The following is a 25,094-nucleotide window of genomic DNA, read 5'->3' as shown; positions in this document are numbered from 1 at the left end:
TTTCTTTCTTTCTTTCTTTCTTTCTTTCTTTCTTTCTTTCTTTCTTTCTTTCTTTCTTTCTTTCTTTCTTTCTTTCTTTCTTTCTTTCTTTCTTTCTTTCTTTCTTTCTTTCTTTCTTTCTTTCTTTCTTTCTTTCTTTCTTTCTTTCTTTCTTTCTTTCTTTCTTTCTTTCTTTCTTTCTTTCTTTCTTTCTTTCTTTCTTTCTCTCTCTCTCTCTTTCTTTCTCTCTTTCTCTCTCCCTTCCTCCCTTCCTCCCTTCCTTCCTTTCCTTTCCTTTCTTTCTTTTTCTTTTCTTCCACCACTTCCTTCCTTCCTTTCTTTCTCTTCTTTTCTTTCTTTTTTTTCTCTTCCTTTCTTTTCTTTCTTTTTTTCTCTTCTTTTCTTTGCTTTCTTTTTTTTCTCTTGGCTCCAAGTACACAAATGCACTCAGCCAGCATTCATGTCTGTTTCTCAGAAGTGTTGAGAGATCTCAATATCCTCTTTTACACAGGCTTCAGTTAAAAATTTTAGTTTCTGTACAGGAATTTTCTGAGTTGTAAAGAAGACAGGTAGTTTAGGGAGTATGGAACGAATCTTCGCACATGGGACAAACCAGAAATCTGAGACATATAGCCTTCTCTTACACTAACCTGTCAAAATTGTAACTAATAGGGATATGGGAGCCACATGGAATGAGAGCTGCATGGTCCCACTGGTATGTGGCACTCTGCTTCCTGCAAGGTACTGTTTAGCATGCAAAGTACAAGTTATGAATCTAAAACCTCTGAACGGGAAGGTATTCATTCATATAAAAGATTTTTTTCATTGGGACATAATACCTTTCAGTGTACACAAGCTGGAAACTCATTCAAATATTAGAAAGTCAACAGAAGGCAGAATGTTATCTGAGAAAGCTTGGAACTGGTAGTCCCAAATCCTCCTACTTCAAGGTGGGCTACATCTCGATATATTTGGTTCCTGAGCAATGAGAAGGAGGATGATAGCAGGAGCTCATAAATTTCACAGTGCACAGTAGCTGATTGGTTAGATTATACATTAAGTGCTGGGTGAAGAGGAGCTTTTTTTAGAAGTAGACTGTTTTATAACTATATTTTAAATGTTTCATGGAATGCCTAAAGCAAAAGATAGCATTTCTTTTTAATCAGGGTATTTATTTGTTGAAATAAATGAATAATTTATTTCCTTGCTATCTTGGTTGTATGTCTTCTTTCTGTGGATCCTTGTCAGGTTGTACTTCAAATGGATATTTTTAGACAGCAGTGTTGGTCTTGGGGAATAATTGAAGCATAGCAGTAGGTGAGTTATATGTCCCTGTAGTTGGCCTTTGGACCTTTTGAATGTCAGTTTTTATAGTAATTTCGTTACTCGAAAACATGCCATGGTGATTAAGTGTTCACATCTTTTATCCCAGCAAATCAGTTGCCATCTTTGCATTGATCAGTCAGGAATACTGCAAGCCTTACTATGTTGTGTTCAGCTGTCTTTGTGATATACATAAAACAATACAGGGTAATTTTTCCATCTGACCTTCCTTCAGTCTGATCTTGTCTCTATTTTGTTAATGCAGATCAGGTAGTGTGACTCAAAGGGGTCTGAATGCACGTCTTCTGAGTATGTTTATGGATTTTTGTCTACTTATTCGTCTATTTATTTTGACAGTGGCTTGTGTGCATATGTTTTTGTGTATTTATTTGCACGCCTGCATGTACTTGTCAAAATACCTTCCAGAGTTTGCTTCCAAAATGCTGGACCTGGTTCTCAAACTCATGCAATTACTTTGTTTTAAAAGACTTGTGGCAAATATAGGTAAGTGAAGGAACAAGTGCAATCCAAGAGTGTTTTAGTATTGGAGGTCTAAACTAACAGGTTGGTGAAATAATGAAACTTCCTTAACAAAAAATCACAGGGATACCTTTCAATAGTCATACCATTTACAGCATAGTTAATTACAGAAGTATCTCATATGAAATAAATAATGGGCAAAATTAATCTATGAAATCTATGAAATCTATGAAATCCTGGACTAAAACAAAATGTCACAGCAAGAAAACAGGAAAATATTGATTGTTGCTGTTTATTGGCATATGTTAAATTATTTCAGCTGATTGTCTCAAATGATGCTAAAGAATTTAATCTCCAAGAAAATGAAATCACCCTCTGAAATAATTAAAAATAGACTTAATGGCTTAACTTCCTTCATCAGAGTATGAAAATGTAGTTGTATATATTTTAAGTACTCAGACAGAAGTATATGTAAAAAAAGGAATTTATTTGTAGTAAAGTACAAGGACTATCTAATTTTGTACTGATAGGTGACAGTTTGATCTTTAGCTTGAAAGCTCTGTGTTCCAGGATCTCTTTAGACAAGACACTTTTTCAAAAAACATATATTTGCAGATTTCTAAAATATTCTAGGAAATGGATCTTGAGATAACCCTTTTCAGAAACTGTGTGCTATAATAATGCAAGTTCAAACAATTTAATGTATGAGTCACTTGATGTTCTAGCTAATTTTATTCAATGTTGTGATGACTTCATAGCACTTGATAGAAATAAATTAGTAATAGTGAATATGTGAAAACAAACTTGATATTCCCTCAGCTTGTAAACATTTTATGACCTACATGTTTCTATGGAAAATCTTTACTGAAATTCTACATATTACAGTTACTGATCCAGTCATTCTCTGTTTAAAAGATTACCTTTTCCACAAAAATAAAATTCCCAAACAGGAAAAATTGTGTCCTCTCTTGATTTTTGCACCAGTTTCATCCCAAATATGTGTATTATGCTGTGAAGATAGAAAAACTTATACAAAAGCTGATATAAAAAAACCCAATGCTATAGTAGCATCATGATCATCATTATCAGGCTCATGATGTAAATAAAGACTGCTCTACAATTCCCCAGACTTTCAAAAGTCCAGTGTATGGCTAAATACTTAATCTACATGCAAAGATACTGCCATGGGTTATGCCAGTCATGAGGAAATTTGTGCAAAGACACAATCTAAATATCTGACAAGAGCTTTAGCTCCAGTAGACTTCAGCATATGCAAGTTATGCCCAGTTTTGGAAGCAAATCTAGGAGATTCACCTGAGTTTTTTTCTCACTCCCAGTGATAGACTGTTGAATTTTAACGTCTTTCATAATGGTACTCCCTTTTTTGACACAGAGATGCAAGGCAGAAATCTTGGTCAAAAAGTCTGATCTTGTCTTAATATTAGCTAACCTTCATGTCATTCCTTTCTTGAATGACCCTGTTAAAGCCATTTCCCAGCATGGATTTTTAGTATATTGTATTGGCATTTTCCACCTTTTTACTACTATAATAAATGAAAATACTAAATCACATCTATCCCTTAACTGTTTATTAAGAAATAATGGTTGCTGATGTTCTTTTCAACTTTCCCTGTTATAAGTTGCCTTTTTGTTCTAATGAGACTTCATTTTCTCCCTTTTAAATAACTTTGTCCTATTAACCAATACCAGATAAATTCCCTTTAGCACACTTCCTTTCTCATTAACATTATTGTTTACTTTGATTGCATCTAAAGTGGACCGATTAAGATAGAAGAAAACAACATAAAAAGCACATCAATGCATTATAAATTGAGTGTATTATAGTGACCAGGTTAAACATAAAACTATATATTGAATGAAATGTGACACTTAAATAAAACAAAATGTTTATGGAACAAATCTGTGATGTAGAACAGCATAAGCACAACAACCTACTTTAGACATAGGATAAATCAAATGGAAAAATAAAAATTGCACATTGCCTTTTAATGGTTAGTTGAACTTTCTCAAGCCTAATTATAATACATTTTCCAACTGTTTCTTTTTCCTTACAGTACTTGGGCTGCATAGAAGTCTTACGGTCAATGAGATCTCTTGACTTCAGTACTAGAATGCAGGTTGCAAGGTAAGATTTTGTACAACTATGTTTTTTAAAGTAACTTCTGAATTGTGTCCCCAGAGTGAACAGGCCAGAAAGATGGCAAAACACATGGTAAAGGATTTTTGGATACCATAAGTCCACTTTTAAATTTTGCTTTTACATGTAAATCCCTTATGTGGTATTAATACAGTTTCAGCAGGACTTAAAAGCTATTTTCTCTGTGGATTTTTGACATGCCAGGAGCTACTTTAGAAATTTTTTGCCTGTTAATTGTGCCAAGTAAGGCACTTATCTGGGTACCATTTTAAAGGCATTTAAGCCAGTGAGAATTGGAATATGCTTAAAATCTATGATCTCAAAATTAATCTAGGGAGCTGGTTTGGAGCCCATGTTTATGGGTTTTATAGTAATTTCTTATGAAAAGTATTCAGATCATAAACTACCTGCATAAAGAATATAAAGGATAATATATCACCATAATGATACCAGAGACAAAAAAAAAAAAATTTCTTTTTCAGACTGTATGTAAGAAACAATAAGCTTGTATTAAGTTCTTATGACAGTTCCTTTTAATGTGTCATAGTATTTTTGTAAGAGCAGTATATAAGGACAAGACTAAAGAAGTAGAAATGTCCATTACTTTTTTTCCTATGAAGAATATTTTCTAAGAACTACAGGAATGGTGTTTTGCAGGCATTTTCACATGAAAAGCTGAGTCATTGATTTCAGAGGAATGTAGCATTGATGTCTTCTAGCAACTGGAGACCACTTTTTCAAATTCTGGAATTGAAATGATAAAAGAAATCCTTTTCAAAGAAACACATATAAAGTGATATGACTGGATACAGTGCTTGAATTTCAACCCTTTGAGACATCTTACAGTTGACAATAAATAAATCTATCATAAGCCATATATCATACCATAAACAGCTAAATATTTATTTTATTAAATGAGAACGATCACTTTTTTTTAGGCTTGGATGCTAATCATGTGGTCTCTATGCATTGACTTTGAGTTACACTTGCATACAGCAGCTTTGAATTGGGTCATGTAAGTCCTTACAAAAAGTTAACCATTAATTTGTCAAGATACTGCACTGATGAGAGGCATAGAAGCCAAAGGACAGGTAAATGACAGAATCCTGTTTTTCAAACAATGTAGACTACGGAGGCATTTGATAATTTCAATACTGTACTTTTAAAAATGTATCATGTACATTTGTGATGTATTTCAGCAGTGACCTTTGAAAATTATTTCATATCTAAGCAGATTTGTAGTTCTAACTCAGGTGGTACATTTGTATTTACCACTTGGAAATTCAGTGTTACTGGCTTATGAAACAGTTGTAATAATTATTTGGCTTGTTTTCTATATCTGTGAATTAATCTTAATTTTTCTGCACAGTTTCCTTCACTGTATGCGTTCATTGTAATAGTGTTGTACTTTTCTTATTTTCTAGCTTAAAGGCACTACTTTGACATGAATACATAAGCATATTTGGTGATCTGAAGCAATATGGTCTATGTAAACAAAATATCTTTGCCATGTAGTTCCTCCAATAAAAAACCAAAAAGTTTATTGGCTTCTACTGTGAAACAAACTTGGAATTATATTTTTTTCTGTTGAAAAGTTGAAGTTATAGCATCTATCAGTACATGAAATTATTTTGTTATTCCACATTTCTCTAATTACAGCACAGAATATTTTTTTTTCAAGCAGGAAGCCATATCTTCCTGGTTCACTTTTTATTTTGCATTTACAGTTTTCTATTTATCATTAAACAATGAAATCTCATAATTTTTGTAATGTAGTTCCTGATCTAAAATTTTTACATTTTTAGGTAGCTTTTGAATCAGGACCTAGGATCTTAATCTGCATTTCATTAATTTGTCTTGCTGTAGAAATTACCTTGTCATGTCCTAGGTTTTCAGCGCTCACATGCTTTGCTATGTAACACTTCACATTCAAGCCTGTTGTTTATTAAGATAATATTAAGGAATTGCTAGAATTCACACATGCTAGTTAATTTCCTGGTATGTTTTAAGAAACATAATGTAGGCCTCAAGGCATGTACTGAATTAATAAGACTGATGTTCTAATATTACAGGCACCAATTCCCTCTTAAGAAGGCAGCTGGTACCAAAGCGTCTGTGCAGCCTTTTGATTACAAATAAAATAAAAGCACCTGAAAGTTACATTTATGTCTACTACATCATACATGTATTTTTAGGTATGTCCATTGCTGATTTCTCTGCAGCTTGCTACCAGTAAAAAAAAAACTGTCCTGGTAGCCTGATGGCTCCTGAATGAGGTGTGGCCAAGGCTTAAGTCTGTAGTGTTGTTAGCCATGACTGCATCAGCCAAGGAGCCAGGATCCATAGCTGAAGTAAAAGCTTCTCTGTGTAAACATCTCTGTGCTGTTTCCTCTAACCAGAGAAACAGATGCAGCTGCAATCCCTTTCTGATCCACAACTTTATAAATTGATCCTTCTGCATGCATCACACCTGTTGGATCTGTTATTTTTTCAATTCCTTTCAAAACCAGTCATAGAAGAAAGTGATCTGTCTTGGACTGATGTGACTTCTGGTATTATGCAGTATTTACTAAGAAAAAAATTAGTGAAGTTACTTGATTTATTGTGAAAGCCTGGATGCATTTCTTCCTAATAAGTAGGCATCATGTTTGACACATACAAAGCACTTACTCCCTTTCTAGCACTGCATCACATGCCTGTCCCTGCCTCCTTTGTTAACCTTACTTTTTCTCCATGTTGCAGAGCTTAAACACAGGAAGTCAGTTATTAGGAATCCTAAATTTACCTGTTTTCTGCCTTCAAGTTTTTGCATATGTCACTTTATGTCTCTGTCAGCTTTGAGGATGAGCAAATCCCCAAAAGTAAAATAAGCAGTAAAAATTCCTAGAAGAAAAAGCTTGCAGGGCTCAGTAATGGGAGGGTAAGACATGTAGTCTCCTGCTCTGCTTGAAAACTCCTGGTGTTATTTTAGACAAACTGTTAGTCCCAGTCACAGACAACTCTGTGATTAAACAAATTAGTGCTTGTAAATGGCACTTAAATTGTTGAGTGAGCACTTAGAAATTACTTAAAAATTGGACTGAGATTTCCACTTATCTGGTGAATTAGAGGTAAGAAGTTCATGGGGAAAGGTTGTGTAGACAATTTGAATGGCTTTAAAATCACAGTTGTTATAAAGCATTAGGAAAGTATGTACATCTGTGCGCATGCATGGACGTATCTGAGAAATGAAGAAATTTGGCTTCAATTTCAGGAACTGTATCAAAGCTGCTACTTTGGTCAGCAGCCTTTCTTTCCTTCCTTATTGCAGTCCTGTGAAATACTGACTTGTGACATCTAATGCTGTCTTACCTATCCTATCCTGTAACTTGTATTTGTTTTGCCTTTTCATTTTTTGTACAATATAATGTTAAAACTTGCAGCAATACATTTATCTTCATGTGAGAGTAGTGACCAAACACTTTCACTTGGCATACTCTTCATCAGATATTAATAACCTTGGTGGTACCTTGCAATGGTATTACTGCCCTCATTTTGAGTTGAAGGAAAAATGAACAGTTATGTAAAATTTCTAACAGTTTTTTTACCTTTTTAATTACACATATGAAGTCTCAGGATTCTCTCATTACAAGGGAAATAGAAGAACTAGAGTAGTATTAATCAGTTGTATTGTATTTATTCTGTCCTTTAATGAATGTAATGTCATGTGAATCTTTGAGCAAATAGGATGCACCAGGCAATGATCTGCCATTACACGTAATGAAAATGAAAGCCAGCTGAATCCACGTGTTGCATCTTTAATTGCCCAGTGATAATTCTTGTAACACACGTGAAGTCAAGATGACTTTCTGGGCAGCAAGACAAACAAAAGCATTTAATTTTCAACATAGTGGAGGAACAGGAGGACTAGCAGACAAGACTACTGAGCTAACCACGGGTGGCAAGTGGTTAAAGTTCATCCGAAACCTACCGTCATCATCATAGAAAGGGGCCACTCTTAAGCTTCTGTGGCCAGGCCCTTTGTGCCTTCAGGCTTTTTGTAAAAAAGTGCTAAAAATCAGGTAAAATTCTTTTGCAACCTGTGCAGTGTTTGCAGTTCATGTAATTTGTTTGTATGCTTATTGTTAAAGCTATGGTAGAATAATGAGTCCTCGCTTTTGTGTTGTATGCATGAGTGACTTATGCACTAGTTTGAATTAGGTGTTGCATGCATTGTTTGTTGTACATCTGAGTGTGAACTACAAGGATGCATCTTCACTGGCATTTAATTGAATGCAATCCATTTACTGCATGCAGCATCATAAAGTCACAGCTCCCCATGCCAAGTAAAACATTATGTTGCACTTTGTTTTAATAGCAATAGGTCAGAGGATGGAAATACCTCATATCAGCAGTGGACCCAAATCCAAACTCTGATCCCAGTACTCTACATTAACTCTATTGGGATGAGTAGCTTGAAAGGTATTCCTCTCCAAATTGAGGCCTGAACTTTATTAATAAAATTATTAAACCAAATCCATTTATGCCAATATCCCTGGAGGAGAGATGGTGGAAATCCAAATGTTAGAGCTGTATTTGAGTCCAATGCTAAACAATATGGAACAGTTAAGTTGATGTAGTGTTTCACCTGTGTCTGTGTTGTTTGCAGAAATTGTCAGCAAGCATCACTGAACAAAGGGTGGAAGACATTGAAAAGCAAGAATGTGTCTCCTGTGATTCTTGAAGGCTGATAGGTAATCTGTTATCTGCAGTGAATTCTGTATTCAGAGTCCTGCTTAATATGCTGTCATGATTAAAGGTGAGTGTGTTTTATTTCTGCCTTCTTCCATGAGAACTCTGGGTGTGGGGTGATGTTAGGAGATGGCAGAACATATAGACCATTTGCAGTTGCAGGAAGAGGTGGGCACAGCTACTTCAGAGTCAAAGATGTGGGAAGCGTGAGATGCTAGCTGCTGCTTGGTTCACCAGGAAGCAGGAGTCTTAAAAGTGGATGGAGACATCCTTTATAATTCATACAGCATACCTCTGAGTGGGACAATGACAGCTATAGTGCCTGATAGATTGAGGATAATTTACAGTTGCTCTTATTAGCATAGAAATGGGGCAGAATAAATAGGTTTTTGTATGCCTAAGACTGGAATCTTTCCTCTTCAATGCAGTATTAGTTGGAAATTGTTACCTAATATTTAGAATAATTTTACTAATCTATGGTAATGCAAAGCCAGAATGAGAGCAATTAATTGAACTCCCCCCAGTCCATGTGCCTTTATAAGAAAACAAAGAGCCTCTTGGAGGCTGGAAAGTTGGAAGCCAAATAGTCAGGGAAGCAGTTATGGATATCACTGTATCCTGGATTTTCAGAAAGATGGTGACTCCACATGGGTCTGCAGAAGCATGACCTGAAGCAGAGTGGTCTTAACACGTTTTAAATGCAAATTTCAGTACAAAGTTAACAACTGACAGAAATATGGAATCCAAAACACTTTCAAGTTCTGCTAACAGCATCTGGCAGCTTGATTACACAAATAATCAATGCCATAAAGAATTGTGTGTGTTCACATGACATGTCCAGTCACACCAGACAGTTCATCAATGCTGAACAGTCCTTTTTGGCAAACGCAGCCCAGATATTTATAAAGTGTCATCTATCTTAACACAGAGCTTTTGTAAGATACCTTTCCAAAGTGCTGCTTTGAACATGAAGTCACTTAGGCATTAAAGAAAAATATTTGTTAGACAAAATGTTTTCACTCTACTTCTGTAAAGTTTGCTGTGTCTGCCTTTGAAATACCTGCTGATATCTACTCTTTGAGAGAAAATACTTTATAAATTACCTGAGACTTGGTCCAGTTTGGAGATTACTATGATACTGATTTAGCAACAGAAAACAGTTTTAATTTCTCTCTCCATTTCTCTGACCAGGATTATGATAAGTAGCTAGAGACCAGGCTGAGTGGAAAAAAGCCTAAAGGTCATAAAAGATGTTAAGGGATTGAGCTACTTAGCAGATGTAAACCTTAAAGTACTTTTTTTCATTGACTATATTCTTGACAGTTAGAGGGTTGTTTATAAGGAAGGTTTTGTAGCTGTACATTCAAAACCAAGGTTTCATATACCCTTACTTTATGTTCATCAAAGCTGTGTATGCATGCAGAGTTAAGAGATACAGGTAAGGTGTGCCAGTAGGATAAACAAGTTTCACTCTACATTTCTTAAAATAAGACCATTGTTCAGACCTGTTGTGTTGGAAGAAATCGTCAACATCAGGTAGATTTCTGTGTTACTGATGAATGAAACTGGGTTTTCTGAAACTTACTTGCATGTTGTGGAAGAAGATATAAATTGTACAGAAATTGTATCAAATATTCCTTAAAAAGTTAGGTCATCAGTAAAGACTGAGAACAGAGTACTGAGCATACCAATGGATAAAGAGTTTCTTTGTCAATGAAACCAAAAGAGTCCTTTGAACTGCATTGGTTTCTCTTAGGAGATTAATGGAAGACTCACATTGAAGATGCAGGAGCATAAGAACAACTATCATTAGATAGATTGTATACTGCATATCTAATGACATGTGGTATTCAAAGCCAACCACATGAGTGTGTAAAGTTTATTCAGTAAACCAAAAGTTAAGTTGGCCAGCTTCCTTTCATTTTCTGCTTTTAGATTTTCTACATGTGAGAAAACTCCGTTTGAAGAAACAGAATGGGGAGCTGACAAAAAGAAAAAGAAGAGTCGTCTTTTTGCTCTACAAGTGACATCAGCTTGCGTGATACATCTACTTGATGTCACCTTATTCCACAAAAGCTTTCTTCCAGGTTTCCATGAAGACAGGCTTCATTTTGGTCAGGATGGTAACAGATGGCATTGCTTGGTCTCTGCACCAGTTTCTGTGGGGGGTTTCCCCTCAGGGGTGCTGCTGCATGTTACTCTGGATTCATGGCAGTAGGTGCATCTTTGCTGCAGTTAACCTCCTCTTTCTTTCCATACTGTTGATTCATTCTGCTTAGCTACTTCTTCAGCCTTGCATCCTCCAGACATGGTCAATCTGCTGTCAAATACTGCTTTAGTTTTCAGAGGTTGTGAATGTCCCCTGTGCTACTTCAGACAGTGCATGCTCATTTTGCCTGTTTTTCAAATGAACAAAAAATATTTCAATTATTAAACATACTTCTAAAAATGCATTTTTGGTCTCTGTTTATTTTTTTAAAATATTTTCTCAGAAGCAAGTTATTTTTGAATTTAGTACAGACTTTGCTTCTCAGCAAATACTGGTACAATAGTTGGTAATGATTAAAATTGACAGGAAATTAGTACTGTTAAGAAATAACTGTGAACCTTCTGAACAGTTCTTCCATTTAAAAAGTCAGTCTTTTTCTCTCTGTTTTTCAACCTGTGAAGTCCTAAACTTTTGATATAGGGAGAAGTAAACTTAGAAACTACAGGACTCTAGAATATCTTAAAAAGAGAGTATTAGTAGGTTTTAGATATTTTGAAACAAAACATTTCAGACTAAAATGTAGTCACATTTTCTTATCCCATTATTTGAGATGGCTTTACTTTTTCCAAATATGCTGAGAAAATCAGTGCTTTTTCTATGTGTATGTAATTTCCCTGAAATATGAGTTCCAGAATTCTGGGGCTTAATCAATTAAATCATATTAATTAAGAACAGGAACAGCACAATCAAAAAATGGAGAGTATTTTCATGTGATGATGTTTCACAGAGGAACACATGTGAACTTTCTGAGCGGACTATTTTGTATAACAGAATAAAATATCACTAAAGCTATGAATGATACCAGGGCATTAGTCTTTTTAATGGAACTAAATAGCAATGTGAAATGTCCTTTTTTCTTTCTTAGATGTCAAGCCACTTTAAAGCAGTATCTGTCAATCTCAGAAAATGAATATTCATGATTTTTTACTGGATGCACTGAATGCTGAAATTATATTCAAAATACGCAACATGTTTTGTGCCAAGAAAATGACTCCACAGTATGACCATCTGCAAATCAGAAAATACTCTTGGGCAGATTTGGAACTCAGCATGTGGTCCTTACTGCAGACAGCACAATAACTAATTTTACAAGAGATCGGCATAACTTTACACTGATTTTTATCTGAGCCTAACTAATGAAGCAGGATGTGGCTTAGAAATGTGTAATGTCTGTCTATGTCAAATAATTTTCTTATTAGAAAGGCAGCAAATGTAATCACATCCAACTTTTCCAGATTGTGCAATATTTAGCCATGCGGATATATACAGAACTTTTGGTTTTGCCTTCCTTAGGCAAGGGTTTCCATGCACAAGTCAGCCTAGTGGCAATACCTGCTCCTGGGCTTGATTTGTATATCAGGTGCTGCTGAGGCATTTTCAAATTTGATTTGCTGAAAAAAATAGTTACATCTACCCTGTCCTTCCTAACTGTGCAGGCTGAAAAAAGTCATTAGGCAATCCTTTCCACATCACTAGGCTATCTGGCCATCTGATCAGGGAACTCTCACAGAATCATAGAATGGTTTGGGTTGGAAGGGACTGTAAAGACCATTCCATTCCAATCCCCTGCTATGGGCAGGGATATCTGTCACTGGACCAGGTTGCTCACTGTCCCATGCAACCTGGCCCTGAACACTTACAGGGCTGGGGCACCCACAGTTTCTCTGGGAAACCTGTTCCAGTGCCTCACCTTCCTCACAGTGAAGAATTTCTTCCTAATATCCTGTCTAACCTACCATTTCAGTTTGAAGCCATTCCCCCATCTTATCACTAAAGGGTCTTGTAAAAAGTCTCTCTTCACCTTTCTTGTAGGCTCCCTTCAGCTGCTGGAAGGTCATGTTAGTTCACCCTAAAGCCTTCACTTCTCAAAGCTGAACAATCCCAATTCTCTCAGCCTCTCCTAATAGGAAAGGTGCTCCATCCCTCTAAGCATCTTGGTGACCCTTGGATAAAATGCATATTCAGTGCAGTGACAGATGTTTGGTTGTCCTTATTCTTCTTATTTTCTTCAAATACTGCTTTTAGACTCCTTAACTCCCACGCAGGAAAAGTACTGTGCCTTCTGTTTCAGGCATGCAAAGAGTTGCTGCCAGGACACTCTGACCTTGATTACACAGAATTGCTCTATGAATATGTTTTCTGAAGTTCCCAGCAGTTTTACTAAAAGCATTGTTAACTTGAACCCTGCAGTTGCTTGAATTCATTTACTATTCACAGAGGTTCAAAACCCAAAGACTCCCAGTCTTCCCACAGCCTTTGGGAACACTGTGTTCTGTAAAACAAAGAAATATTACCAAAAGGAAGACAGAGAGCTGCTTTTTTAGGGAGTGGGGGGACATGTAACCCAGTCGGGTTTGTGGTTTTGTTGGGTTTTTTTGTTTGTTTTTTTGTTTGTTTGGTTGGTTGTTTTTTTTTGTTTGTTTGGTTTTTTGGATGTTGTTTTGTTTTGGGTTTGTTTTGTTTTGGTTTGGTTTTTTGTGGTTTTTTTTTTGGTTGGGTGGTTTTTGATTTTTTGGGTTTTTTTTGGTTAGTTGGTTGTTTTGGGGTTTCTTTTGTTTGTTTGTTAGGATTTTTTTTTAAGTCTTCTCTGCTCTGCCAAGACAGGGTGTGCAAGGAGTAGTCAAGTCTGCCTTGTGAAGCCTTGCCCTGGGCTTCAGCTTTCACCTAGTTATTTCCTCTCCTATCTCAAGTGGTAGTTTTGATCAACAAGGTCCTTGACTCAGATGAATCTATTGAGTAACACACTTAATGTCTGGTTATCAGGAGCTGGCAGATAGGAGCGGTAGTAGCAAAACTGCTACAAGACCAAACCCTGCCCTAGAAAAATAACAAGATTACACACATTTTTTGTTGGGTTCAGTGGCCTGAAAATCCCCTTGTCTTTCTGTAAGTTCCATGCTGCCTCTAAAGAGAGAAGATGAAGGGGGCAAATAGGAAGAGAAAGGAAATTGTAGACTAATTTATCCCTCAAGCACATATCTCAGAAATCCAAGTCCTTTCTGTGAGAGGCAGAAAGGTACATCTCAATGTACCAGTTGAACCACTGGAATAGACAAAGAGGTGACAAGTGTTGGTGATGTCTCTGTGAGAGCAGCTTGCAGTCAAAATGCCTGGAAAACTAAGACACATCTGGTGAAACAAGAGGCGTGGGTCTGAAAGACTGAAATTGCTGGAGACCACCACTGGCCTGAACTTCTCATTCTATTACCTCCAAAGGATTTGCTTCAGCAGAAGAGATGGGAAACCACAACTTTTAGCTCAGAAGCCAGAGAGGATGACACTGTAAAAGATGATGTCTCCTTGTTTTTCTTGAGTGAAAAAAAAGCATTTTTGGTGAATTTTTCTTTTGAGAGGTGTACTATTTACTTTTCCCTGGTTACATTTTCAGGAATAACCCTTGTCCCAGTATTATGGTGATCACTGTGTGATTCTTGTTGTGCTTTATTTCTAAGATGCATCAGACATGTTCTTTTAAACCAACTGCTTTTTACTTGCTCTGTATGAAAATCTAGTTATTACTTTAACTAAAACACTTGTTTGGAGTAAAAAAAAAATGTGGTGAAGGTGGGAACTAAATACAGGTGCTGAACCGTGAATTGGGGTATTGTTGTAGCTATAATGGTCTAAGTGCATATGCAAGGCAGGGTTTTTAGTGAGAGGCAATGTTATTAGATAAACAGATGTAGGTGGGGGAAAAAAAGGCATAAGAGAAGTTATGGAACAAACCACCTCTTCTCTAGACCTGAAGAAAAGACAGGGTACATGAAAGGTTTTTTAACCATCTCTCGCTATAAATCTCAGACTTCTTCAGAATGGCAGGACTGTAAACCTGCTTCAAGGTGTGCTCCATTCCCCCAACCACCCATCTCCCCAAACCAATACAATGTGATTCTTTCAGGTGATTCCAACCTTGAACTGGGTCCGAGCTATAAGCACACAAGGCATGTCTATATATCAGTTACTGATTGCCACCTGATCTAATCTGTCATATTTGCTGAGTGAATGCTGATATATGTGTATGGCATTGTTCTCCTGGCTCACTTTTTGCTCCTGTGCGTAGTTGAAATATACAGCACATGGCATAAAGTTAATGTAATTTGTGTCTTTATCTAGATGATGTTTCAAGGTTTTGATTATTTTGCCTGTTCTTTATCTTGCAGTTCATGGTTTCCCATTCTTTTGTTTTCTTGTTTGGCTTTTTTGGTTGGTTGGTTGGTTGGTCGGTCAGTTGGTTGTTTTTGAGTTTTGAGGGTTTTTGCATAAAGTGTGTGTAATTTGCATGGTTTTGGCTCTAAATATAATGTGCTGTTAGTCTCAGTACATATACAAATAATTAAACAAGTTTGGGAGTCACCCTTTCTCATTCCTGTGAAACCATTCTGTCTTGCAATGGGACAAGCTTATTAAAGCCTTGTACCTAGTGGTTAGAGGGAAGGCCTGTGTGTGTACAAGAGCAAATTCTAAACACTGACCAGATTGGCCATTCAGATAATAAGTTGCTAAATACTGAGAGGAACTGTAAGATTTGTTTGGAGCTGTATGATTTCAAGAGTTTTTGTGATGTAGAGTTACTCTTCTATGGAAGGGTAAAGATTAAAATCCCTTTTGGACAAAAATTTCTTTCAGTCAACCTGAGTGCGATGGGAAGAATGAAGCAACATTAAAAAACTGAAACAAAATATTGTTTCAGGCAATGATTTTCCCTATAATATAAATGTAAGGTCACTAATAAACTACTCAGACTGTATTGAAATAGTATAAGTTAAAATGTTGTACATCTCATGTACTGTATAGAATGTACATATTACCAAGAGTATTTTAGGGTTCTGTTACTACCTAAATCCTGGTGGTTTTGCTCTAACTGGAAAAGCGCATAGTATAGTAGTAAGAAAAATTGTGCTTTCTAACTCTCACATTAAAATAAACATTTTTTTAAAGAAGGCGTTAAGCAATGTACAAAAGTGAGACTGAAAAGATGGTATTATGAGCAATATTCTAATTTACAGTGAGAAAAAGTCTTTTTAATAGTGTGAGGAAACATTTTCTTTTTTAAAGGAAAGCTAACTGACCTGCTAACTGTCCTCACTTGTGCGCAGAAATACAGTTGAAACTATTCTCTCCAGTGCATTTCAAGCATAATGAAGAAACCCCCACATTCTTTTGCCATAAAGCTTTTTTCTGTCTCTTCAGGGAAGCAATCAGTCGTGTTTGTGAAGCCATGCCTGGTGCCAAAAGAGCCTTCAAGAAACGAAAGGTATTTTTTTTCTTGTAGTGCAGTTGACTGTATTTTCTCTGTACAGCACAGTGGAGACCAGGCACAGCAGGCAGGTGACTTTAAGGCAGCTTTGAGAATTGCAGATGATTAATCATTTAAAGTATTGGCTATTTTTACTCACTGTATGTTGTCACTTGCCCTTTTGGTCAGGATCTGCTTTTGTACGCATCTGGAAATATAAGTGCATCTAGGATGAAGATTGTGCCTTTATGTTCCTTCCATAGAAACCTCCTCCTTTTACTTTCTTTCTTTTGTAGATTGCAGGTGGAAGAGTTAAAACCAACAAATGGGATGCCTGTCCATAAAATTCATGAGTAAATTATGGAAATAGCTGCTGGAAGATACAGCAGAAGCCCAAAACATATATAGTTTTGAAAGTGACTAGATTTGTTCTTGAAAGATAGATATACTGATGACGTTTGAAGAGTTTGGTAATCACTGATTTCTGAAAATGGAAAGAGCATATGAGGTGATCCTTTGTTCCCTCTGCTTTTTCCATAAACACCTGTGGCTGATGCTCAGTGCCCAGTGCTGATGGTGAGTCCAGTGTGTACCTGACATCATTACTGCCATGCTTTTATTTTTATTTGTGTGCTGGGAGTTAGAGTCTTCCTACAGGGAGAGGAGGAAGCCTTGGCTCAGCTCCTGCACTGATGGCTCTCAACAGTCTCTTCTAGAGGCCTGCTAGCAAAGCTGGGATGTGATGCTATCTCTAAGGGAAGAAGCATTGAAAGTAGTTAATTATAGCACTTGTGTGTGATCTTGGGCACAGAAGGAGAATGTGCAGGTGAAGGAAAAGGTCTGCCTGCTTCCCCAGCTGCTGCACCATCTGGGCAGAATCTTAGCAGAAAGGAACGCAATGAAATGCCACTTGTTTGCAATGGAGAATCCTGTCCTGGTAAAGTCAGTCATATGTGACATGTGTCACAGTGTAATTGGAAATTATCTCAGAAATTAAGGCTATGGTTTCACCTCCACCAAATTTATCTCATTGGCATTTCTTGGTTCTCTGGCTTTTCATTTTAAATTTGAAAGTAAAGACACAATTATCTTTCTTCCTGGAAAGCAGAATGACACAAATTGTAGTTGAAAAATAAGTTAAACAGAATTCCAAGTGCCTAGTGAGACACCTGGCTGTATTACAGGTTTTAAAAGTAATGTTGCTTATAAGTTGTTGAAAAGAGCAACAGAATTTCAGATAAATGTCAGACATGTGTCTTTTGCTCGTCTGTACATTCATCATGTTTCTGCCACTAGTGGCATATCAATTTGGTTAAAGTGACGTGTACTTCCTGAAGCCAAATTTTCACACTTTACCTGCACTGTGGGTAGGTGATCCTTAGGCATGACTCGCAAATCATTAAGGATTAAAGAAAGAGGAGATACAACAATAGTCAAAATTGTTTGTTCAAAAGAGAAGTTAATGAAGTACTAGCTCTGTAACATGAAGGGTTGAAATAGTGCAGCATGTTACACAGGAGCAGTATATATGTAGTGTATTTTTAATCAGTTAAACAGAAGGGAAAGAAGATAAAATTGAATGTGTGTAAATTTTCAGGCCTACGGAAGCTCAAGTGTGTCCATCCTACTAGGAACAAAACCATACAAGCTTGCAGGAAGCTTAGGACAAGTGCAAAAATAGTGGCAGAAGAGCACTGTCTCCAGTAATTTTGTGTTTATATCCTAATGACCAGCATGAATATTCACCAGTGCAAGTAGAGCAAGTTAAAGGGCTCAGTCTGTTACTGCTGGACAGCCTTATTTTTTACAGGCTGTGGTTACTTGAATGCAGCTGGTGTCATGCAACAATGTGGTTCCCCATAGTTGTCAAAGGTGAGAAGTTTATGAATTTTGCTGTGAAAGCATAACTTCTATTGCTGCAATACCTCCTAAGAGCTGGTGATATGCCTATAAACATTATCAATACTATTACATCCCCTGTATTACATTCTTAGATTTATTCTCTGATAATCTTTAGATGCATATTTCACCCCAGCATAAAGAGGTGTTATTTGCCTATTCTGGCTTTTACCTACTCTAAAGTCTACAAGCAAAGTCATAGAGTGGTTGGGGTTGGAAGGGACCTTTAGAGGTCATCTAGTCCATAATACTCCGTATCCCATTTTGTGAGCATTCCATTGGTATCACTGGAGTCCCACTTTCCATGTGACAAGGAATAGTCAGTAGATGTAGAGCAAACAGTAAATTTCAAGAGCTGAAGCTATTTTTAGAGAACAAAAGCATTGTTTTAAGGTACTGACTGAAAGCATTCATCTTAATCTGCTTACTTGGTCCCTTGGTGAAGATGACACTGGTGCTGTCTCACAAAACCCCTATTTTTTTTTTTTTGTGAAGAGTAGATGAAGAACTGCTTAGCTAGTATAATTATTATTATTGTTACTGTTATTATTAATAGTAGTAGTAGTAGTAGTTGTTGTAGTCGTAGTAGTAGAATAAATGAGAAATAATTTCCAGAGGAAGACAGCTGTTGCAATTAAATGATCTTTGAAAAGTCATAAACTTTTTAGAAGCCTTTAAGATCACACTAACCCTGCATACAATGAAGGTCATTCAAAAAAATCAGAGAACCAAAATCTGCTTTTTCCCCCCCTCCTCACAGCCACCAAGCAAAGTCCTTTCTAGCATCTTGGGAAAGAGCAATCTTCAGTTTGCAGGAATGAGCATAATGTTGAATATCTCCACCAGCAGCTTAAATCTAATGAATCCAGATACAAAACAGGTGAGTGTAACTTCTGTATTAACTTGTGAGGCTCTTTATGAACAGCCTACTGCACAATTATTTGCTACCTGCCAAATACTCAGTTGCTCAAAATTATTCCTGAATAATGTCATAAAATGAATTAACCCAAAATATAATCATAGTGGAAGTCAGCTTATTTCACTATTCAACACAGCTTTGATAAATTATTTTCTTCTGGCCATGTGTCAGGTAGATTTGTTTTGCTCTTAAAAGACCTATGATGTGAAATACTATTATCTGGTTGTGGGAGTTCTTATTAAATAAAATTACAAACTTCCAGAGTCATAAAAGGGGTGTGCTTGGAGCAACAACTAAAATACTGAATGTGCCTCCCCAGTTTTGTTGTTTTCTTCCCATTTAGAATCTTAAAGGGCACACTGTTCCTGAGGCACTGCCAAAAATACAGCCTCAGGGACTTTGCAGTGCAGTGAAAGGCCAATCTTTTAGAGAGAAAAGGCAGCCTTTTTAAAGTAGCTCATTTCTTCTTCTTCACTGTGCTGAAGGTACAGACAGACTTTGGGGAATCACTGCAGTGGTTTGTGAATGATGTATGAGATGAGAAAAATCCTTGCTCAGGGTATATACAAAAAGGAAGCAGACAGACATGCGTAGTCACTGCTGTGCTATTTGCTGTGAACCACATATTGCATTAGGGCATGCGACTTTCTGCCCAGATACAGACAGATAGAAAAGAAGTAAAATTCCTACTGTCCTTTGGGGCCTCAGGGTTAAAAAATAAGAAAGAATATATATATATACATACCATTTATTAAAAATCTTGCTGTTCATTACTATGTTTTCATTCGTATATCTTCATTCTTATTCTTATTTAGAAAACACCACAATCCTCTGCATGCAGCACTGAGACTGGGGGAGCAGGGCTATGACTGGCAGTAGTCTGTAGCCTTACTATGGAATATACACAGCAGTGCTTTTCATAAAGACAGTTACTCCCCATCAGAAGCATAAGAATGTGATGTTAATTAGCTTTACTAAGGAAGTGTCAAACCCTGAAAGTCAGCTTGTCATCAGCCAGTGCTAGGGCAGAAATGTAGTTAAACTCGTTTATTTCAAAGACTCATCCCCTACGCGTTTTGCCTTTTTCTCTGAATTTACAAAACTGTTCATCTTTCTCTTATATTCTTTTTGAGGTAGACACTTCTGGGTGCTGCAGGCCTGGGAAATGTCTGGTTTCTCAGAGATTCCTAGTCTCTCTGTGGCCTCCCCTGTTTCTTTTTTATGCCGAAGATTTGATTTGCAGATAAGCTTAGCCCAGCAGCTTTGCCCTGTGAGGCCCCACACAGGAGGATGGCTGCAAACTTCTGTAATAGTGTCTTTTTCCCGGCAGATCTGAAAGGAAAGAAAAGACAAGCTAGGGTTGTTGGCCTCTGTGGTAGAAGGAAAGCAACTGCAAGTACCCCTGCACAACACTTCTGTGAACATATTAACCAGGGATGAATGAAACATGATTTTGTTTTGCTTATTTCTTTAAAATGAAGGTTGGCATAGATTAAAATGTTTCTGAACTGTATGCCGACATTAGTGAATTGTTTCATTTTAAGCAATGCAAGGCATTGATACTTTGCTGTATTTCTTTTCAGTATTTTGATATTGGTAAAGGTGAGGTGGGGAGCACTCCTACTAAATTAGCTGTGGAATTAAACAAAACGCCTGACGTGAACTAATGGTTTCAAGCACTTTTCAGCTTCTTTAAAATTTGGGAAAATTAGTTTAGTGACAATCTGAAATAATTTTTCTTTTACATGCTGAAATAAAAGATTAAGTTATTTGCACAGTGCAAGATAGTAATAATAGGAAATTGCGTGACAGAACTTCACTACACCAGTTCTATTGTTAAGATAATCTACATTCTATATGTATTATATGTACGATATATTCTATTGTTACATCTTTAAGGGGAAAAAGAGAAGGAAATCCTCTCTGCTGAGTAGCAGAACACTAATTTACAAGTGTACACTTAAAAACTAACCACATATTGGAGGCTGTGGCGGCAAAAGCAGGGCTATTGAAAATGAAGTGCTCTTTCCATAAAAGAAACACTATCAATAGTCGTCACCTCTCTCTGACTTAGTGAAGCAGCAAGATCCAGAGAATGTTCTGTCAGATTTTTTTATTTCCAAGGAAGGTAGTTGATAGTTCAGGTCTTTAAGAAGCAGGTTAGGGGAAACAGCAGAGAGAATATTTTCCTAGCCTATTTTGTTTTTTCCCAGAATGGTTTTTTGGAACCACTTTGTGGTTCCCTCTCCAAAGTGAAGAATCAAGATCCTAAATCTTATTGTGAAATGCTCTGAGACACTTAACAGTGGCCTGTCCCATCCCAGATGGGAAGCCTTGGCATGGCTTCTGTGACTCAAATTTCAAGTGAAAATTTCTTTCAAATGACCTTTTCTTTCTTGGTTGTTACATTATTTCATTATTAAAAGATTTTGTAAGTTGATTCTCAGAATAGCAGAGATGTTCTGCTTTTATTAGAGGTTCAGGACAAATTGTCTTTTCCCAGAGAAATAACATATTAGTTCAAATTGTACATAAGCAATTTGAATTTCAAATGGCCTGGAGTGTGCCTGTGAATTTGTCCACAATGCTACACTGCAGCTAGATTCAAAATTCTATTTGCATATTGTAAACATGTTGATGTTTGAAACATAAAATGACACAGTAGGTGTTGGATGCAATGTTAGGAATCTTAGCTGGTGTAGAGGTTGGCATGGTTTCATTGATTTCACCAGAGTGGCATCAGCAGAAAAATGGTTTGATGAATAGGACCTTTTGTTTCATTCATCATTATCTGTAATAAAGACAGTGAGTTTTAGCAGATTAAAATTTCTCCAAAGACACTCTCTGACAGGTCTGTATGATTTAGTAGACTTCTGAGTACATTTAGCAGTCTTGCAGTATCCTGATACATTTTAAAGAACACCAGAATAGAAACATTTATCCTTAAGTTTGTTTATGCTATCATGCTATTCTTTGAAGTCCTTATATTTGAGCTTGATTTTGGATTTTCACCAGCATACAAGCAAAAAAACAGAAATCAGAATTGCAAACTGTAAGAAACGCATCTGACTCACACTTGTTCTTTCTGATCCATACAGATCATAGCAAATCACCATATGCAATCTATCTCCTTTGCGTCTGGAGGTGATCCGGTAAGCGTTTCTGTAAAGCCTTCTCCCACATAGAAACTGCTTTACGAGGGCCACGTGACAAAATGTAAAGCATATCTTACTAAAAGAAAAAAATCACAACAGCTCCTGTTTCTTCTTTCATAATTTTTTCTTGATTGTTGCCATTAAGCTCTCTTTGAGCAGAATGGCTGACAAGCATTCATGGATCCTCCCCTTTGAACGACTGTAACAAAAAGCATCAAGGGGCTGTAAGCATTCATATAGCAACTGATAAGCAGGGCCTTGTTTTTCAGAGTAATGTAGAATAGTTATATGGGCATTGTATGGATTTTTATCCTGTTATTTGTCTTGCACTTTTTACAATAATAGAATATGTTGCAGCTATATTTATAGTATTTATAGTAATGCATGCTTTTCTTTTTTTTTTTGTTCTTCTCAACTGTAAGTATGAATTGAGAAGATTGTGCTAAATTCTGCCTGCAGGTATATTTGCTACAGTCATGCAAGCTTGAAGACAGGCTTTCAGGAAAAGCACAGATCTATCTTTCCTGTTTTGCAAAGCTTTTAGATGTACCTACAAATTTTATTTGTTTAGATCAAAGGGCAGATTCCTGCTTATTGTGCTTTTCCTTATTTTATAACCTGTTCATCCAAAGGTATATTAATAAATGGGCTTCAAAAGTATTTGTCATTTGGGAAGCAATGGGAAAAATATAAATTAGTGACAGTGCTCACCTCTTACCTAAGAGGTTTGAAAGCTTTTAAACTTAGATTAATTGAATGAGTACCTTTTTCTCCATCACGTGATTATCTATCATATATCAGTTATGTACTACAAGTAAGGCAATTTCTAGCCTGCTTTGCGAGTTAATTCTCTCTGTTCAACTCTGTTAAGGTGAAGATGCTTGGTGCTTTCTCTGTTCATTATGGTTTGTCAGAAAACATAAAGATAAATTCTATCTTAGTATAGCTTCACTGAGCTCAGTACAATTGCAGAAGGGAAAAGGACACAATATCACAATAATTTGGGGAACAAAAAATGGATCAACAGCAGCTTGGAAACACAACAGATTGCAATGGATGCTGTAAATGAACAATTCCTGAAGTGGGCAGAGGAGTGATTAGCACAGTTCCCTGCCTCCGTAAGAAGATTCTTTGCTACCCATCTGCCATCCCAAATGCTAGGTCCTGGAAACACCATTTCACACTGCCCACTGATGAAATGATTTACCAGGAAAGAGGAGAGGAACAGCAGTAGAGTTCTGGATTTGGAGTAAACAAGCTCTTCCAAATGTTTTAAAGAGATAAAAATCTCACTACTGAGTCAGTGAGCTACCAGAGAAATAAAATTGCATGGTGCAAGGGAGCCAACAAGGTACAGTGAAATTATGAATTTGTGTTCCCAATGACACGACTGCGTGAATTCATTCTGGTGTTGGGAGGAAGAAAGTAGGTATGAATATCTAATGTTTTTCTACAAGCTTATCTCTGGTCTAGTAAGGAACAGCTTTAACTCAAAAGCTTGTGCAAAAAGCAGCTAGTTCCTTTGTCCTGGGTGCATGTTGAAGATGACAAAATGGAAGAATGTGATTTTGCTCACAGCTTTATTTAATCATCAGAGTAGTATCTAAACAAAACTTTCATCAGTCCTTAATGATTTCTACCTGGTATTGGACTGCCACCACCAAACTGCATCTCCCAACCACAGCTGGCCTCCAGACCATAGATGCATCTCCTTATATGACTTTTAAACAGGTTGGAGAAAGGCCATAGTGACCTAGGAAGCTAGATATGTGCCCATGTTTCCTCAGGAAGTGGTTCCCTTATTTTGAAGTTATTTTGGAGTTTGGTTTACTAGGAGGTGAGACAACTCTCACTTCTCTACCCTGTCAGCCTTTCTGCTCAGGATATCTGTCTCTCATTTGTCATAGCAGTTGCCTTTACAACCTTCCTCCCACTCCCTTACCATTAATTATATTATTCAAAATATAACCCCTGGAGAAGTGTTCCACAGTTCTTGAGAAAGGCTTGAATACATACTTTTACAGTATTCCCCTTTGCATATTCTGGCTGTGTCAGAATATGGGAGCTTAAAAATCTCTGTACCAAATCCTTTTATGTGCCATTTCAGAACCATTTTTATTTCACTTCCAAGGCTGGGTTCTCAATCTCTTTTAGTTCTCTTCAGCCCCTCCTATGATACTCTAAACAATTTTGCTCCACAGTAATTTCAGGTGGCTGTTTCCAGGCTGTCAGAGAAGACATCTGTTTTTTGGAGATATCTGCTGAAATTTTGCAGTGGAGGATGTCATAAAGTCTAATAAGGCAGGTCTCTCAGAGGTCCCTGAAGGCAGTAGTTTTTCAGTGTCAGCAATACCTCCACATTTGAACTCTACAATGCAATCTCTTTAGGCTGAAAATTACAGCTCATTCATACTTGTTTTCAGTTCTTGAATGTCAAGGATCGCTTTGCTGCATCAGACAAGTCCTGTATAGTTTTTTGGATGAGGGTCTTCTAACTTAGCCACACTGAAATGTGCCCACCTTAGGTCCTTAATGGTTTGTCATAGTCAGCTTGAATCTCAGAGCTTTAAATGAAATAAGGAGTAGGTGATTTCAGACTGTCACACCCACGCTAGCTATGAGATAGATCTATGATTTACTCAGGCATAAATGTATCCATTAGCTATGTCTGAAGTAGTAAATAAATTGATCTGTGGCCCATTTTCTAGTCTTCCTGGCCCTGAAATAAATAACACAGTGCAATTTGCACCCACACATTCACTCTCTTCCCTCGCAGTGGTCTCTTGGGATTGATGCCAAGCATGTGCTGGTCCCTCAGAAAGTTTCAGGGCATGCTTTGAGAAGCTAGTGCAGTGAGACAAGGGCCCTGTATTATTTGGTACTATAGACATAGTCACCTTTGTTTTCTCCTTACTTGTTGATATGCATCCTTATTTCCACTGTAA

At 36.9% G+C, this 25,094-nt stretch overlaps 1 protein-coding gene across 5 annotated transcripts in view; it reads left to right on the top strand.

The window, feature by feature from the left end:
• The window catches only part of SHC3 (SHC adaptor protein 3), a 90,300-nt gene that overhangs the window by 47,249 nt on the left and 17,957 nt on the right, over nucleotides 1-25,094 (top strand). For all 5 annotated transcript variants that reach the window (XM_064404760.1, XM_064404764.1, XM_064404762.1 and 2 more), the window contains 4 exons: nucleotides 3,858-3,928; nucleotides 16,131-16,194; nucleotides 18,836-18,955; nucleotides 22,093-22,146. In XM_064404760.1, coding sequence (XP_064260830.1) covers nucleotides 3,858-3,928; nucleotides 16,131-16,194; nucleotides 18,836-18,955; nucleotides 22,093-22,146 — 309 coding nt within the window. The remainder of the gene's footprint in view (nucleotides 1-3,857; nucleotides 3,929-16,130; nucleotides 16,195-18,835; nucleotides 18,956-22,092; nucleotides 22,147-25,094) is intronic.

Source organism: Passer domesticus, chromosome Z (genome assembly GCF_036417665.1).
Source record: "Passer domesticus isolate bPasDom1 chromosome Z, bPasDom1.hap1, whole genome shotgun sequence".
NCBI classification, from domain to species: Eukaryota; Metazoa; Chordata; class Aves; order Passeriformes; family Passeridae; genus Passer; species Passer domesticus.
This window is presented reverse-complemented; position numbering and strand designations above follow the sequence as displayed.